This window comes from Phoca vitulina, unplaced genomic scaffold (assembly GCF_004348235.1).
Source record: "Phoca vitulina isolate PV1807 unplaced genomic scaffold, GSC_HSeal_1.0 scaffold6, whole genome shotgun sequence".
NCBI lineage: Eukaryota > Metazoa > Chordata > Mammalia > Carnivora > Phocidae > Phoca > Phoca vitulina.
The window spans coordinates 23,196,386-23,210,796 of NW_022589709.1; the positions used below are offsets into that span (position 1 = coordinate 23,196,386).

The 14,411-nt window shown below is 37.6% G+C and overlaps 1 protein-coding gene across 2 annotated transcripts in view; it reads right to left on the reverse strand.

Annotated features, from left to right (window-relative positions):
* Positions 1–14,411, reverse strand: part of MAN2A1 (mannosidase alpha class 2A member 1) — a 165,189-nt gene that overhangs the window by 23,633 nt on the left and 127,145 nt on the right. For both annotated transcript variants that reach the window (XM_032403874.1, XM_032403875.1), the window contains exon 17: positions 2,711–2,844. In XM_032403874.1, coding sequence (XP_032259765.1) covers positions 2,711–2,844 — 134 coding nt within the window. The remainder of the gene's footprint in view (positions 1–2,710; positions 2,845–14,411) is intronic.

Here is a 14,411-nt window from a genome sequence, read left to right on the forward strand (position 1 = left end):
AAAAGTCTTCTAGCTTTCCAATATTTGCATAAAACAAATTATAAAGGTATTAAGTATTCATTTCTCATCTAAATCTAACATACTGCTTTTGTAATGAATGCTAAGCATAATAGCTCTCTATCCCCTTTCAAAAAATATCTCTTATAATTCTTGAATCAGTTTTAATAAATACCACAGATCCCCTCATCAAATCCTCTAACATATTACATTAAAATAATCAAATTAATATTTATATTTAAAAACTCTTCAGTGCTTATTCTTCCTGTTTAGTGTCAATGTAGGTAGTTCCATATTTTAATTTTTCTTGGTCTAGTATGTGAATGCATGAAATACATTATTTTATTTTTTGACCGAAAATTCACTAAGCTGGTTGGGGCTGAGGAGAGTCCCTCAAACTGCAGGAGGAAACATCAGAGACTTTGTTATGAGGTATCTTATTCACACCACATAAAAATGACGTCTCTCCTGTTCAGCTCATGCAAGTCTGACATGACACTCAAGAAGGAAAGGAGTACAAAGTTAATGTCATAGTATTGAGTGCCCATTATAATGAGACAAAGTACTGGGCATTCACAAATATGATCTTTAATCTTTACAACAACCCTGTAGTGCGTCCTTCAACTTACTGGTTGTACTGAATAGTGTCCCCCAAATTCATGGTCATCCATAACCTGTGAATGTGATTTTGTTTTGAAATAGGATCTCTACAGACATAAGGTATAGTGGATTAGGGTGGGCTCTAATCCAAGGGCTGGTGTCCTTCTAAGCTGGAAACCTGGACACGAAAGGACACACATGGCAACACAAGGAGAATATGACAGGGACTCTGGGACAGCAGAGGCAGACAGTGGAGTGATGGGTCTACAAGCCCATCAGAAGCCACAACAGGCAAGGAAGCGTATTTCCCTAGAGCCTCTGGAGGGAGTGTGGCCCTGAAGACATCTTGATTTTGGACTTCTGGTGTCCAGAACTATGACAGAATAAATTCTTGTTGTTCTAAGCCACCCAGTTTGTGGTAATTTGTATCACAGGCCCAGGAAATTATGAAACTGAAGAAACAATTGCAAAATGTTAAAAAAAAAAGAAAGAAAGAAAAAAAAAAGAAGAGATAGTTTTGAAGAATTTTCCATTTCTCCTTTCCAATCCGGATCTTCCCAATCAAATTAACTTGTATACTCACTGAAAAGGACATTCACACTGTCATGACTATGGGGCTGCCACCCTCACTCCCTACCTGTTGGTCTAGATTTCTAGTTTTGCTCAAGGACTACTCTTTCTAAGGCTTAAAAAATGGCCTATTTTAGAAGCAGAAATATTTAGGTCATAAATTTAGAAATTTAGAAATTTAGAAATAATATTTTCCCATTTATTCAAATGCTCGATCCTTGAAAAGAAAATTCACGTTTATTCACTTTTACTAAGTTTTTTTCATTCATGTATACACCCACACATACAAATAATTGCTTTTGTAAGATTTTAAGAAAAGAATTTCTTTTGTACACAAGGAAAATGAATCACCATAAAGTCGGGGCTTCATTTGAAAACCAAACAGCTGTGGTAGAATTAACATGTAAATTCAAAGTGTGTAATGCAATTTTTATGCTTTGGAAAAGGTTTAAATTTAACCTTTGCAGGAAATTGTAGAAGAGAAAATTATCACAATCCCTTCCACTCCTCCCAGTTGAAAATCAGACAAAGTAAAAGCATTTGTTGTGAAATTATTTCTATTCATAGCCAGAAATTTTTAAAATGCTAATGTCTCAAAAACATGCTAATGTTTTTAGTAGTAGTATTTCAAAGCTATGTTGTCACACACATATACTCTGAATATAGAAATTTATGTAACAATCAAAAGAGCCCTATTAAATTAGAGAGCTAACAATCTGAAAAAAATTGAGTCAATTTTCTCATTACTATTTCAAACTATTTTGTGAACATTTTGATTAAATACATACCTGCCCACATTTCTATATATGTGCTTGTATTTCTTTGTCTACGTATATGTACACAAGTGTGTGCATAAAGGTAAATACACATACTTTTTTTTTTTTTTTTTTTTTTAAGATTTTATTTATTTATTCATGAGAGACAGAGAGAGAGACAGAGGCAGAGGGAGAAGCAGGCTCCTCGCGGAGCAGGGAGCCCGATGTGGGACTCGATCCCAGGACCCTGGGATCATGACCTGAGCCGAAGGCAGACGCTTAACCGACTGAGCCACCCAGGCGTCCCAATACACATACATTATTGATAAAAAGAGGGGAAGAGTTTTCCTGAAATTTAAAAGAGCCCATTATTACATTATACATTTAAAAGTATATATGTAATAAATTAAATACACACATACCATTTCTTTATGAGGGGAAAAATATATACTCCACCAATCCCTAATTATGTTTCTTTTCTATTAAACAAATTCAGACATATTTTGGTGTCAAGGCATTTAACATGCAAATGGTCACCAAATCTGCCTTTGAAAAAACTACATCCGTAAATCAGATGTTCTACAAACCAATCTCTCTATCTGTTCTAACTTTGGAAATCTGGTTGAATATAGAACCTATAAGTACCTGTTAAAATTCAGTTTTCCTTTAGAAATAATTTGTAAACTTAAGCATATTTTTCAAAGGATCTGAAATTAACTGGCCCACTACCATATATAAAAGTTACACACTAACACAGCTATTACTTAGACATTTTAAAGGAAAATTACCTGGTATCCATTCAGGTCAGTATAAAATTTGTTTTGACTGTTTATGCTAGAAGAAATTCTCATTGCAATCTCACGGTTATGTTCTTTTCGGATGTCCACGATATTGGACACTTCCACAGACTGTCCGTCTATTCCTAAATTTAAAAGAATATATATGTTAATAGAAATTTATTGCTCCACTTTTCTTATACTGTACAGAACTTCCAGAGTGACATACATTTTCCCGTTTTCTATTCCTATCTTCACCATTTTTCATGTTAACTGTGCCACCGTTCACCTTTTTCTTTTTTTTTTTTTTTTTTTAACACTGTCAGACGGTAGAAAACATTTACTCCGGAGCACATGTAACTCAACAGAAGGATGAAGAGCTTGGGATGAGATAAATGCAGATGAAATATAACATGCAAATGATTCTCCAATGAGTTCTGGAGGGAAAAGAGAACATTAAATGAGAAAAGGTCAGCCCCACTCCAGGCCAGGCCGCCTGTCACGTGTACGGCCATTCTCCAACAGAGCCATGTGAGCCTACTTCTTCACGGTTCGCCTTCCGCGCTGGAAATCTGAAGCAGTGAGATCTACAGTCTGTTGGTTCAAGAGACAGTCTATTACTGCCCATGATCGATAATCTAGGAAAAGAGACACGAGATCCAATGAGATGATTTATGGCTAAAATGGATATTATCATCTTAGTATTTGTGGAGTATAATCTGGAGAGCTCCCCAGAAGTTAAATCAATTTTAACTGAGTTTGGTATCTCTTAGGACCCCTTGTTATGGAGTGATTCATTTTGGCCTTTGCTATATAAAGCAGAGGACAGCTTGAAGAAGTCCCAGATGTATCAAGCATTTATTTTTTTGGATAAGCCTAAACTTTTCACTAATTTCTATCTGTCATGCCACCCTAACTATATCTTCTGGTCCTGAGTGAAGCCTTGGGTCTATTTCCGAGATGGAGAGGGGAGTTATGGAGAAATCCAACACTCCTAATACAGACTGAGTATGTAGAAGAGATATTGGATCTTCTACAAAAGAGCAATCAGGAAAGCAAGCAATCAAAAGAAGAAAGACTGGCCCTATCCTATTTCATACGGCAGAAGGTTTTTTTTGGACACGTACCTGCAGTTCTCAGTCATTACCCACCAGGCCTCACACACACTCTGTCACAGTGTGCTGATCACCAGCACACTCTTTAGACAAAGAGGGCTATGTAAAGAGAAATGGGGATTGGGAGAAGGGAGTAAGGAGGACTTTTTCTGGAAGCCAAGAAGAATCCCCAGGGCTTAGAGAAGGTGAAAGCAAACAGTTAAAGGAAGGAAGTTTGAATCGGTGGGACTTGTGGAAAATAATGAAAATGCAGCTAGCTGAGGCACTATAGGTTTATGTGAGAAGTACACCGGAAATTGTAAGACATAAATAGTAATATGCTGACAATACTAAATGGGCAGAAGCCTCCATCAACAGAATTTTCAGAATTCTCACAGAAGTTCTTTTCTGGGAGATGTTACTCTTCCAACTCGACAACCTCAGTCAGAGATGACTTCAGTTTCTTACTATGTTCATAAAGCTGTGATGAGCAGTATGACCTCATGTGTGGGGGAAGAAGGTCCTTTTCTTTTCCCTCCCATTTTATGGCCAGTCTGAACCACTAACCAGTAAAATATACATATAACTTTCCTTCTGACAATTACCAGATAACTGACCCAAATAGCTTCACTACTACTGGGAAGTTAAAAGAAAACAAAAATCACATCCACTGATGCTAGAACAACAGTGTTTTCCTTGACTAAGAAATGTATGACGTTCGATGCAAACTTCCCTTTCAGTAGGTTTATGTCAACCCCAATATCTTTCAAAGCCAATGAAACGTATATGGAATTCTAACAGACAAGCTTCCACAAATGAACCAAGGATGCCAAAAACACAAAATACAGCATAGGGATGAAGTCCCCATGAAGCATTCAGGAGAACACCTCATCTACTGGAGGCATTCGTGGCTGTTTGGCACCGCGTCCGTTTTCTCCTCTCTAGACTGGATATTCTCCCAGGGGGTCAATAGAGTCCATGAAATGAAATAAAGTCTTTACAAAGGAGAGTGTCATTAATTTCAAGTCACGTATCTCTGGAAAACATTTACAAAAAACATGCTTCAAGAAAAAATAAATAATTTCACATTACCTCTGGCAATAATAAATTATTTCTGTTGAGAAAATGATCTTTCTTGAGCTCAGTATTATGCTCAGATCCTGTTGTGGCAACAAATGCTTAAGTCTCCTTTAAAAGGAGCCTCGATGTCCATTCACAGTTCAGCAAGACATCTGTGCCAGGACAGGCTTTTAAAGTAAGATCAAACCTAATATACTTATTATGAACAAACCAAATAAATCTTGTAATGGTAATCAAAGCAAGGAGGTATCCCTGAGTTATCAAAGGTAATTTATTACTTTTTAAAGAAGAATCTATGTGAGGGGGATGAAGGACTGCTACCTTTTCCTACTCTAGGTCAAGAATTCCCTAAAGTGTGCCATTCCCAAAGAAGCTCATGGGATTGAAGGGAGAACTCCCTGGGAAGCATGGGTATGAACCGATCGGTCTCAGTGACCTGCAGAATCTTTGCAGTATGTGGCAGCAAAAGGTTCTTTTACCAAATTGGTTCCACCTGGGCATGGATGGCCGGGAACTTCTAAGCCCCTCTGGTTTTTCTTCAGTCCTGGGAAAGAAAACAGCTCCTACCTAACAAGAGTAGTCCAAACAGGTGGGGGTGAGTTATGTCATTGATAAAGACAGAGAATTAAGTACCCCCTTGCTGCTAACACCTCACACTCTGTCCCCAGAAAGAGAGAATGGAGATTATTTATCTTTATTAACAGAGGCAATGCAAGGTAAAAACAGAGCAAGTCCACAGGTGGAAAGCCATCATAGAGAAGCGGAAAGAGTCTTGCAGAACTCTGAAGTTCTGCTTTTTTTTTTTCTCCTCCCTGGAGCCTGTCAGCTCCTTACAGATTGTCTTACACACCATCTCTGCATTCCAGTTTGTAACAATATTTTGGGGATGTAGTAGGTGCTGAATCACCATTAAAGAGAATGAGTTAAGACGTGAGAGGCTGTCCTTCATGATGCAGAAGTCAGCTGACCTGGGAGGAAAGCAAACTAGGCCATGGACAGGGTGTAAATAGAAAGAAGGGAATAAGTACTTAAATTTTGAGCAAACACATGCATGTTAGAACGTAAGCTCCTCAAGCACTGGGACCATGTCTTATTTATCTTTATGCTCCCAGCACATAATAGGCAGATAGTGTTTGCCGAATGACGGGCAGCAGCTACATGGAGGAATCAGCCAACAATTACTGAGTCCTTGCTATGTACCATATGCCCCGCCGTATGCTTTACATACAGTAACTCATTCAATCCTGACCCTAAGCCTAGGAGAACATACCTTGCCCCAGATCACAAGGCTGACAGAACCAGCACTAAGCCTCTCGGCCATCATGTCTCACTGGCAAATTGACCACTAGAGAATGTTAAAGTTACTTTGGGACCATGGATTGGAGAAGCTTTGCAGTGACTCTAAGTAGAAAGGAGACCTCCAGGTTATTTTTTAAGAAAGGGAGAGGGTACTGATCTGGGATCTGATATGCTGCAAGTGCTACCTAAAGGAGACAAATATATTATCAATAAAATAAAATAAAAATAATAAAAAATAATTATGGGACAGGCTTGCCAGAATACAAAACTTCTTTAAAACAATTCGAAATCTTTTTTTTTTAAATGTCACAGTCACTTTAGAAGCCAATAAAGTAATATATACTAATTAAAGACACTATGATCTCACTTATCTACCTAAGATGAACACTAATCACAAGCACAAGCATGTTCACTGTGCACTGGTGCCAAGGGTAGAAACATGGGAAAATAGGCTAGATGTCCACCAACAGACAAATGAATAATAAAACCAGTACACCCACGTTTTGGACTGCTCTGTAGCAAATGAATGAGGTAGCTCTCTGCCCCGGCAAAGAAAGATATCTGATGCAAGAAGTGAATGGAGCATTTGTACAGTGTGATGAACTTTTTGCTAAAACCAAACACAATACTATACCTTTCTGCAGATATGCATGCAAGAGAGGTGTGTGTGAGAGAGAGAGAGGAGACAGAGAGAGAGAGAGAGAGAGAGAGAATGCAAGTGATCCGAGGGTGCACACAGGTATCTGATTACCTCTCTTGAGTAGTGGATAGGGACCACACACAGATTCTAGAGGGATTTTACATTATATACATATACGATAATGTGTGACACTTTTGTCAGAAGAGTATACATATATATTATTTGTATACATAAAAATTATCTTTTTTATTCTATTTTTTTTAGATTTTATTTATTTGACAGAGAAAGACACAGCAAGAGAGGGAACACAAGCAGGGGGAGTGGGAGAGAGAGAAGCAGGCTTCCCGCTGAGCAGGGAGCACGATGCGGGGCTCGATCCCAGAACCCTGGGATCATGACCTGAGCCGAAGGCAGACGCTTAACGACTGAGCCACCCAGGCGCCCCTGAACTTACCCAACTTAACCAGGAGTTGACACTTAGGGTTATTAACTAATACACACTGCTTCATTCAACACATAAACTTAAACGACAATTCTCGCAACAATGATAAATTTAGTAGGCCAATATGGAGATGATGTTTCTAAAAAAGCAAATATTATCATTTTTAAAAACTGTACTCACATCTGAAAGTACCAAGAATAAAAATGGTAATAACTCCCATAACTGGATGACCTTTTTGTCCATGTTGACTTATTCAACTTGCCTATCCATTGTAAGATCTAATTTATCCTCTGAGGTACTTGCTGATTTCCAGGTCTGTAAATGTTCATATTGACTATTTCTCCACAAGTGAAAATTTTAACATCTGCTTTCATGAATATAAATTTGAGTAAATTTCATTGCAAGTCTTGAATTTAAGAAAATGATGATGCACCACTTCGTTTCATGTCTAAAGCACTCGATAAATAACTACTATGACTTATTGATCAACTTATTATGAGCAAGGCACTAGTCTACGTATTTTAGGCTTTTCATTTCAGTAATTCTTACAATGACACAAAAGTAAATGCATAATAGGAAAGGTAGAGCATTTTGATTCCATGCATTGCAATTTTTGGTTAAAGATGACACCAATTAACTACAATACACTTGAAGACCTAGTAATAGAAAAAAACACACAATAACACTGAAAGCTGTCTTTTTTTTTTTTTTTGTCCTATTAAGCATTGATTTTAAGAAACAACAGGTTTTTTGGAAGCTCTCTCTTGGAGGGAATACAACATCTACATCAGTAACATTTTTTTAAATCCAGAACAGACAAGATCTAACGAAAGCACTTCCACGGGGAGTGAATAAAACAGCTCACAACACTGTAGAGCTTTCCTGTTCCCTTCCCAACGATCCAAGCTGGGGCTGGTCCAGGACAAGCGAGGGAAGAATGCTAGAATACTCATAATGGTCTGTTCGCATACTCTCCACACTGACAGTCACTCTGAACTTGCCTACTTCCCGCTCTCCCAAACATGCTCCTTTCCAAGGTAGCTTAATGCAGGAAGCCTGGATTCTGTGTACTCTTACTTCTCAAGTTGATCTTGCCATGGAGGCAAGCAGTTCTTCCTTGTTTTTTCTTTTTTTTAAATCACGCTTTTACCGTTCCTTCTCTTGAATTAACAAAAAAGAATCAGTAGCATACCACTCATTCATCCTAACTCCAGTGGACGCTGAACAGAGACAATTTGCAATACTGGTGTTTGGTTGAACTTTAAGGCTAGGTAACAAATATTTTCCAAAACATGTGATTTTCTATTGTTTGCTTTCAACAAAACTGAAGGTGTATCTAATCAATTTGTCAGGCAGTAGATCATTAAAAATAATTGACTGAAACTCAAGTTTGACAGTAGACAATTCTGTGATTTATGGACCATAACTCATAAGGAGTTCAAGGGACTGAATGACATTCTTATAATAGAACTCCTTCCATTCCCACCTATTTATGGTAACATCATTTTTTTGCCTTACCTTTATAAAAACAAAAATTAAGAAGAAAATCGATGCTGAAACCTATCTCATTCTAGCAATAAGTAACATTCACCAATGGATACATGAACATATTGGGATACAAAGGGTAGAAACGATTCATCCACTGAGCGAAAAGTTTCCAATAAAGTTCATGAAATAAATGACCAAAATGGCAATATACAGGAGGCAGACGCTTAACGACTGAGCCACCCAGGCGCCCCTATACAGGGACTGTTTTGATCAACTGTATACTACTAATAATCTTTATAACTCAATCCAGAAAAAATTTAATACTTACTTTTAGGATGATAGAATTTTTAAACTTAATATACACATACATATGTATTTCATAAGAGTAATGAAAGGTTGATCAATAACAAGACTCTCAAGCATAAAAATATTACATTAAGATAAAATTCTGTGGAAGTAGAATGGAAATACGAGTTCAAGGAGAAAATAAGGATGTGAAATTTGACTGTTAAAGATCTTATTCAGGCCTTTTTAAAAATGCATGATTTGGAAATCAAATTGCTACTCACTGGATATGCTTATTTTAAAATGTCAATATTTATTATATTCCAGAAAAAAACATCTTTTTGCAATTTTTTAAATGTATAAAAACTAGATGTCAACTTAAATATATGTAATAGTTTTTCTAATTCTAATAGGAACAAAGGAGTCTGATTAAAAAAAACCCCACTTCACGCTTTGTAATGTTCTTTCCCTCCTTTCTGCCTATATAAATGACATTTCTCTAAGACATAGCATCTCAATAGCTCACTTCCTTTATCAAATCTTCCCCAACACCCCCAACCCTCAATGGCTACTGTCTTTTGTAACACTTATGTCTAATTCATCTGGCCCACATCCTCTTTTTTTTTTTTTTAAGTAGACTCCACATCCAGCATGGAGCCCAATGTGGGGCTTGAACTCACAACCCCTAAGATCAAGACCTGAGCTGAGATCAAGAGTCAGACGCCTAACCAACGGAGCCACCCAGGTGCCCAAAGCCTACACAACCTCTTAAGGAGACACAACACTTAATATGTGCCAGGCTTTATGTATATTAACTCAGTTAATCCTCCAATACTTCTGTGAGGTGGACTCTATTATTGTCACCTTTTTCAGTATGACAAAACCAAGGACAGAGAGGTAATAACTTGCGCAAGGTCAAGCAGCTAGCTAGTAAGCTAGGATAGGAGCTGGAGATGACATGCAGGTGCGTGGACTCTGGAGTCTGAGCTCTTAACCACCATACTCCCCCTATATTTCCCATCCCCCTGCCCTTCATCTGAGTTTAGTACAACACTTATTTGTGGGGGAGGATGCTTCCCTGCTAAGAAGCTATGCTTTCAACACAGCAGCTGCTGTCAAAGAGCCCCCAAGATAACCTCTGAGTTCTCAATTTGTGTAGCCAGAATGTGCTTATAGTCCCTTAAAATAACCTCCTCTTTCATGCCTGTAGGGAATAATCAGATTCGACACATAGCTACTTATTTCAATTTTTAAAAGTTCCAATTAACAGGAAAGAAAAATCCTTAGCAGTCAATTGCATATTATGGTATTCCAAAAATGTTTTAATTACCTAAGTCTGCCTAGTCATAACTTACTTAATGCTTTTTACTCTTAAACTAAATATGGAATGCAGTCCTGGGAAAAAAATGAGAGATTGATTGCAAACCATTTTAATATCCTCATGAATCTTTTTATGGAAATAAAAACAACTTCAGTGAAGCTCTGAGACCTTGTTTACAAGGAGGAGGACTCCAGGGATGGAAGGCCCAGATTCAACCATCCTTAGAAGATGAATTTAGGAGCAAGGAGTTAAGCACAACAGAGACTTTATGTAATACTAAGTTTTGTGAAGACTCCTTAATGGTTATACCTAATTGGCCATCTATCTAGTCTTTCTACAGTTTAAGAAACTGAGTCCATAAGAAATCTAAGGACAAACTCAAGGTCACTCTGGTTGGCTTCAAGGCACAACTAAGGATTCAGATCTCTAATTCCCAGTGTGATTCTCTTATGTGTTTAACTAGATGAAGTTCATTTTGACTTTCTAAAAGTCAAGGGTCATGTTATGAATCCAATCACATTACATATTCAAAACAGAGAAAAACTAAGCAACCTCTTTTTGAATGCTAAATGTGCCCAAGCAAGGAAATTACTCAGTCATTGCAGCCAAAGGAAAGTCTTTTCTTCCATACTTTTTGATGGCAGTTCATTACATTTTACCTCCAGGCTACTTGCTTTCTTTTAGCAAGATCCATTACATATAGTACTTTTATAGTATGTTGGTGGAAAATAGGCAAAAGTATTGCATTTAGATATTTCTCTTAAGGGTTGAAACATGGTTTACACACATACTCATTCATTCACAAACACCTGCCTAGGAGAACGTAGTCCTGGGGCAGAGGCGGGGGGAAGCTTGAAGGTATATATTTTAACCGATCTGGAACCTGAACCTTGTGCTAGTGAAAATGTACAGGACATACTGGTAACCCATAGCAACCTAATTCTTCAAAGTAGTTGTTGATGTCAAAAAACTAGGGCACCAAAGTCTAATAATTACAACTCCAAAGACAAATGAAGCCACAGCTAGCAAATGTCACTTACTGATCATGATGTCACTGCAAGGTATGCACTTGTTGTAATGAAACAAATATAACGTAAGGGGATACAGGGGCTTCTCCCTGTATCACGTTCTATCTTCCAAATCAAGATTAACAAAAAAAAGCTAAAGTAGCCTTAGTGACACGAAAAGCTTCAATTTAATGAAAGATGATTATAGTACAAGAAAAATTAATCCTCACTTCTCCCATCTTTTCCTCCAGAAAAATATTATTTTCTACAAACTAAATATAATCTTTGAAAAATAAAAAAAAATAGTTCCAAAAGGGCATTTCATTAAATTATGGGTGCTACAAAATGGATTTCTTATTTAACCTGATAGAAGGCGATACATTGTGTTGCATTAGAAATCTTTCAAATCCCTCTGATCTTGTAGAGCTTTTAAAGCTAGTGAGCACAAGATTTCCTCTAATTTAATATTTCTAGAAACGTTTTGAATGTAATGTTTGAACAATAATGAAAAGAAACACAAGAGTGTTTTTTAATAGCTTAAATGATGTTAAGAGAGGACTCTAAACTGCACCTCCAACCATTTTCAGAATCTGGAGAGAACACAAATAGAGACACTAAAACTTAAATATAAAACACGAAGAAAAAAACAAAAAACAAAAAAACAAAGTTGGTTGAACCTATGCCTCCCAATTCAGTTTGTTGCAAAATCAATGATGACCACACAGTTTTTATAATCTGGGAAGTGCTGTTTGATTTCTGTTCTTGATTTTGTTTTCTCTCAAAGCTTAATTGGGGCCAAAGGTTACTTTGGGGAGAAAACGGTCAAAGAGTAACTAAAATAGAGACTGAGGAATTTAAGGATACTTTATCAGGTTTGTATTACTTTAGTTTTTTTAAAAGAATATTTCAAGTAAACTGAATTTGAAACATTTAATATAGACTCTCAATAAAGACAGATATTCCATAATATCAACTCTTTGTTTCTTTATCCTTGTTGCTGAGAGGTAATAAAATCTTTTGTATAATTAATGGTTTAGTAACCTAATACAATTATAGTACCTAATCATAAAATATTAATAGTTTCTCTCCCCCAGGCCCCATTTTTTTCTGGCTCATAAATTTGGTACTAACAACAAACAGGCTCTATTCATTAATACTCATCCGAATAACTGCATCTGGTCAGTTTATTTAAAGGGGGCACAATTAGCATATATCCAAAGACAGTTTAGAAAGTTAAATTTGAAAGTAGATATTTACGTTCTTTCAAGAAATATTAAACACAAGCCACTCGACAAAAGCATGGAAGTTGGCTGATGTTTTCTCTATACCTAAGACGAAAAGCTACATCCTGTCCATGGATTTTGATCAATCGCCCAGATGCCTGGTTTACAGGAAGCCGAAGTTCAAAACGCCGAAGAGCTGTCAAGTATTTCACAGTATGGCTGCTTTGGTGCAGCATAACCAGACCCCATTCAGGCACTTTGAACTCGTCGACATCCAAACACCCTGAAGACCTCACATCTCTTCCTTAGGTTTTGACCAGTGATTTAATTAAAACCCCAATGAGCCAGGATCCAGACAACCTGAGCCTTCATGCACCGGTGTGTGAAAGAAAACGACAGATGGAGGGAGGTCAGGAAGGCGACTGAGAAAAGGCTCTCTCTCCACAACGGGGCTTATTTTTTCCAAGAGGGAGATTTGTTGAGAGGGGCTCAGATACAAACATAGAAGGATGTATAGTTTGGATGAAAGCCTTTCAGGTGAACTGGTATCTCCATCTCCCACCGACTGCTTTCATGTTGGAAAAAACAAAAAATATAAACACTCTGGGCTTGAGAGAGCAAAAATAAAGATTGCTATGTCACTTCGAATAGTTATACATGCTGGTTTCAGGTTCAATCCAAGCCAAGAACAGTAAAACTCATCTGGAGAAGCACTCTAAGTTAACTTCACATTATACCTAACTTATTTATCTGTCATTTCCCACCAACTTCTGAAGCTTTCTGCTTTCAAGCTACAGAAATCTCATCCAAATGCTTCACCCTGTTTATTCCACCCATTGTGACATCCAGAGGCAATTCGAGGTCTGTATTCTTATTTTATTATTATTATTACTTCTGTTATGCTAATACTCTAAGCGTCCAGTTGAGAACAACTTCTCTTTCTTAACTGACCAATCCACTGGCATTGTCACCTTGGAGGCTGGGAGTCAGTTAAATCTTGGTGGTTCCTGGTTCTGCAAAGGGGCTACTAGTCAGCCATTGGGCATTTTGGACTGCTCAGTTGGGGAGAAGGAAAGAGGAGAAAAGAAAAGCTTTTAGGGCCTGGTAAATGCATGTTTGTTGGGTTGAGTACACAGGCAAGTCAGAGCCTATTAATTTCCAAATCAACCACTGGGATATGACGGCAAACTAAGCTTATAGTCACAGCAGCAGAAGAGGGCCCTCTAATTTACGCAAACCATCCTCTGTGATGAGCTCCAGATCCCCTGGACAACCTGCGAAAACTCTGAGGCTGCAGTGATGGTGACAGACTCATTTAAACAAAAAGCAAAAGCAATTAAGCAAACGGACTTGACTGAGAAGTAGGAATTCTCTGGCGAGCTGCTTCAGCATTAACTCTGCCACACAGCCTACCTCCTAAGTATACCTAAGGAAAAACAACAGTAAACCATGCTTGATGACACAGGTCTGGGCCAAAGTGGGGGCCATGCTGTACTCAAGGAAGAAACATTCCATTACAAGCAACAGTTTTTTAAGCAAATCTAAAAGCAGGTAAGCACATCTCCTGTGTGATGGGGATGCTACTTTCTACCCATAAAATGAAACCTCTGGCCGTAGCTGAAGGTGTAATTTTAGAGCTCTCAGAGATGTTGAACAATGGCTTATGCAAGAGTAGAAAAGGATGGTCAAAAATATTGTTTCTGACTTACTAGAGATTTTAGAAAACTCAATAAAAGATTATTTCAGAAGCACAGACTTTCTTGTAGGTAGCAAAGTGAACATTCCCTGAACACAGTACCCTTTGCTTCCCCACAAAACCCAAAAAGCAAACAGT